Consider the following 5,111-nt stretch of genomic DNA (forward strand, 5'->3'; position numbering starts at 1 on the left):
TTGTTATTTTTAAAACTATCAAGTCTTCAACTGTTTCGGTTCTTATACACCATATTTCAAATATTCAGCTTTGAGCGTTTCTGGTGAAGGTAAATCTAGAAACGCGAAATGTATATATTAAGTGATGTTTTCAAATTATTTTTTTATATTAAAATCCTTGCTAGTGATTCTCGGACAACTATTGAACTTAAAGATAATTCCTCTTTATGAACTAGCCGGTACCAAGTACACTAAGAGTTAAAATTAAATAAGCAATAGATGTGAATATACATGCAGGAACCTTATGTCAAAATTGGAGCAGATAGAATTGCCAAAAACCGTCTAAGATTAATTTTGACTGAAAAATTGTAATCTTAATTTTTGCAAAAATTACAGTATCAAATAAATCTATATGTATATACATGTCGGAGCATGTTCACAGACTTCTTGGTTGCATATTGGTTTCACCCAGATACTAATAGGATACCAGTATAAATCAAACCGAGGTTGCCGCAGTTAAAATATTTGTCTGGACTAGAGTACAAGAGGACCGAGGAATCAGGGAAAATGCATTCATTATAGAAATTGGTCATAGAGTAGAAATCATACATCAATATTCTTAAATAATGAAAAATGAAGTTGAAACGTAGTATTTTATACACTTTACTTTTACGATCTGAAGACAAAAACATTCATCACTGAAACAACAATTATCATAACAATCTCAACATTATATACAAATAAACAATGCTCACAGGGGGACATACATGTCGGATTTATAAATAAACACAGGCCCACAAACGCGTGTTGCAACGTCACTTTTTGTAGACTGCGCAATTTGAAATAGTCCGGATTTTATAAATCAAATCATCTTTGGTATAAAAATCTCATTTGTAGATGAAATTTGTAGTCACATATCAATATTGTCATGGAAATAAAAATCACAATTTCTAACTATAATTGACTAGATTTGCGTTAAATCGGCGGGATGTAGTCCCATAGCATGAAGATACTGATGGTGTGTGTCCATTGGTGATGTTACAGTGTCCATAAGCCTCGTTTTCGTATTTGGTAATTTATGTTCCTTTTTCCATTTCATTCTTCTGTTCTGGAACCAGATTTTTATTTGTCTCTCTGATAAACACAAAGTATGTGCAATTTCTATTCGTCTTCGCCTCGTGAGGTATCTGTTAAAATGAAATTCCTTTTCCAATTCAAGCACCTGATGTCGAGTATATGCAGTTCTGTTCCGTTTAGAATCCGAAATTATATTGTCTCCTGTAAAAGAAAACAACATTTTTAAATAGCCAATATAAATAAAATGTGATCATAATTTTCTATTTTAGTTAAAACTAATTTAAATACCATGTAAGTTGGCGCTAAATTGCCAAAACTCTAGCATCTATATTGTACATATATAATTTACACTACCGTGCATTGTCGATTATTTTTAATAATTCTCAAAGACCTAATAATATGACTTTGCCGTATCAATGTATAGAGAATAAACTATCTGTTGTTGGCAAAAAACATTTTAATCTAATCGTAGTCGCCATATCATCGCCTGTCCAAATATATTGTTCTAGAATAATTATGAAAATAACACTTTATTAATTTTATCCAACCACAGTACCTTTCAGAATTTAACTTCATCAGGTATGCTCAAGCCAAAAATGTGAAGGCCAAGGATGTATAGATACCGAAACACGTGAAGAGCTATATATGACCGAAAAAGATGTAAAATAGCCTACATTCATCTACGTTCATAGTTTATTTAACCTAACTGATTGAAGTTTCGAAAAGCAAAATATATATAACTCAGAGTCGCGGATTCAAAAGCATACAGTGATCAAACAGAACGGTATAATGTCATCTTTAACAACGGACTTAAGTTCTTAAAATCTAGTATTGACTTGAAATAAATAGAAAAAAGATACATTTTAAACTGCAAGATATTTGAAAGTCCATGAAGTGCAGCATGACGAAAACAATTATCAAATCCATCAACTGTAGGATATGATATTTATACGCGGGAATCGAGTGCACACCGCTTGCAGATTTTCTGATAAATGGTGATAAGAAAAAGCGAATGTTTATGTGCAAAAAATATATTCAAAGAAAAGTAACAGGGTATACGTTTGATCGAGTTTTCTTACAAAAATAAATAAAATATTGTTTAAACATTAGTGATATTAAATAGACATCAAGATGGCGTACAAGTGCTAACGTCTGCTACGATCATCATTGTTTCCGATGTACTTTCCTCCCTTGATGTTTTCAATTTATTATCTTCACGACAACCGCCATTTGTCAATATTAACTGTTATTCATGTTGATCAAAACAAAATTCAAAAAGCTTGATATTCTGCAGAAACTCCATCGATGTAATCTGCACGCAAATAAACCATTTATTTTCTGTTTCTATATATGCCATACTGTCAAGTCCTCAAGGATGAGTATTAATTCCATTATATATTCATAGCTTGAAAAGAGGTGCTAAAACGAGTTCGATATGTGTTCAAACGGGTTTTATTTTCGACAAATATTTTGGTGTATAGAGCGTCTTTCACGCAATGTCTTTGGTCGCAAATGTAAAAGTCTGGCAGAGGCCAGACATTTTTTTTAATTTTTAGGTCATGAAAAAGGGTGGACGGTTTAGAGGATATTTTTATAAACTTTCACTTAAAAATCATTTTTGAATAAAGAATGTATCTTTAGCAGTAAAATTTATTTTTACAAAGGGTCTCGTTGCATCATTTATTTAAATATATAATTTCATTTTTTTTAGTGACATAGCTGAGGTAGAGAGAACCCTGTTAAAGAAGATTTTGTGTTTAGAATCCAGGATTCAACACCAAAACGCAAGAAGAATCTTTTAAATGCATAGCTTGTCTCGACTCGAGTAGATTTGGAGATTGAAATGGAGTAAAGCGACTTTCTATTTGAGTGTATTTGTGTGTAACTGTTGATGCTGAATTTATTTGTATCTGATGTATATCCTTAAAACTATATACTAGTAATATAAACAATAAAGATAAAAGTTTTCTTTTACAAAAAAACTACATCAAAAGCTCAGTAGATTTTTTAAAAATAACAAAAACTTTTTCAAAACAATTTTGCAAAAGCGTGCGAAATTTCCGGCAGGACAAGTGGAAACATTGAAACAAACTTTGTGTGCCGCGAAAAGTATCAAATCTCGTTTGTTATTTTCACTATATTTATCTCGAATTGCTATTAGCGTCATGAACCATAAATGCTTTAAAAGGGCATTACATTCTCGGAAGGATAACTTAATGTGACAAAATCAGCCGTATCACAGTAAATTGAAAATCGATATTAGCCAATGAGACTACAAAGAACATTACTATTGAAATGAATATAATCTTGAATTTCATAAAACAATAGTTTAGATAATCGATTCAAGATTATTCCAAAGTTTTATCATATTTATAGTTAACATTGATTTAAACTCATAATTTCGATAGCGGCCAGATAAGCGGTGTCTATACAAATAATGACAACTCTAATGATTTTTGGGGCATAAAGAGAAAAAATATACCAGTCACAAGTACACTATGCCTCTAACTCATTAGTATGTGGTTTGTGTCTTTGCAGCTGACCTTTTAACGAAATGAAACAAAGAGAAAAAGAAAAAGACCAAATGATACAAATAGATGTCTAGACCAGAATAAAGTGACAGTCTTTATTCCATCGCATTTAATATAAAAAATTAAAAAAGAAGAAAATAAAAAAGAATTTTAATAATTACAAACCAAAAAATGTTATGGCTGGTAAATTAAAACATTTTAAAGGTTTTAATGTCAATCTGCAGCTGTTTAGGAGACAGGCATACAAAATAAAGTGTTTTGAAAAATGAGAAACTCATTAAAAAGTCATTATTTATGATGAAAACTCCGATATTTTTGTACATCATCGGTTGGTGATAAGACAAATAAAAGGCAGTTTTATTTATGTTTTTTTTTTATGATTTGTTCACATTTATATTCTTACATTCTTGAGAAATGAAATTGGTGTTCTTCGTGTAATTTCCGAGCTGAAGATGTCAGAAATATGAAGTAAGCGGTAAACATATGTGAATATGAATATCTTTTTAATAGAACCATTAAATATATAATATTATACCAGTTCAATTTCTTATGGTACCTTTATTATTAATTAGTACATTTTTTTTATATAATGAATCAAGGATTTGTATAGTATATACAAATCCTTGAATGAATTAATATTTATTTGACACTAGTATGTATTTGTATTTGTTAGTAGAGTTATATATAGTTTTCAATTGATATATACTTTTCTTTCAGTAACTTATGTATTTTTACACCATATACTTATGAGTATTTACAAATTTTCTTGCTAGTGTTAAATTCTTGAAAACTGTTTTTTCTCTCTCTCTCTCTCTCTCGTTTTGAAAATTTGTAAACTAAAGCCGCCTTATTTCATCATTAGATGTTTTGGAAATCAAAATTGTATTCAGACCGATTTTGGTTATTTTGTGACAATCATTATTATATACACATCTAAATAGAAACGACTACTTCGAGACTTCGAGACAATTAGTTAAAAGATGCTTAGTTTATAAATTACGACCCCTTAATTATAACAAGCAGGTGCACTTTATTATTAAAATAAATATCTGGAATTGCTTATTAGTTTCTTAAAAAATCTAACTTGGAAACAAAGGTATTTTAATTACTAAGTTTAAAAAGCGTCGAATAGTCACTCTAAATCATTTTTAAGTTAAAAATAGATTTTAACACCATAAAACCAAGATGTTAATGACTTTTTTTTCATTTGCAGTCGAGTTGTCGAATTAATATAAGCGCATAAAAACAAAAAAGCCATTCAGTTCTATGTAGCACATCATCCATTTTCAAGTGGAAGTAAGGGTACACCAATAAAGTTTTGTCTGTCTCAAGTAAGGGCTACCAAAGTCGAAAAGTTTACAAGCACATGATGTACAAAAGTAAAAATATCAAGAGTTGGGAGAAATCACTACATATCTTCCATCAAAATACAGCAACAGTCTGATAAATGAAGGTTTTAAACTTATAAAACTTTATATTTAAATCTGAATTTTGATTAAAGTGTCCGTTGTGTTGTTATTTCGC

The 5,111-nt window shown here is 30.0% G+C and overlaps 1 protein-coding gene across 1 annotated transcript in view; it reads right to left on the minus strand.

The window, feature by feature from the left end:
• Positions 1 to 626: 626 nt before the first annotated feature.
• LOC139511881 (homeobox protein Hox-B4a-like) overlaps positions 627 to 5,111 on the minus strand; it is a 6,990-nt gene continuing 2,505 nt past the window's right edge. Inside the window, exon 2 of the mRNA XM_071299019.1 lies at positions 627 to 1,257. Coding sequence (XP_071155120.1) covers positions 944 to 1,257 — 314 coding nt within the window. The 3' untranslated portion in view covers positions 627 to 943. The remainder of the gene's footprint in view (positions 1,258 to 5,111) is intronic.

This window comes from Mytilus edulis, chromosome 2, assembly GCF_963676685.1.
Source record: "Mytilus edulis chromosome 2, xbMytEdul2.2, whole genome shotgun sequence".
In the NCBI taxonomy this organism is placed as follows: Eukaryota; Metazoa; Mollusca; class Bivalvia; order Mytilida; family Mytilidae; genus Mytilus; species Mytilus edulis.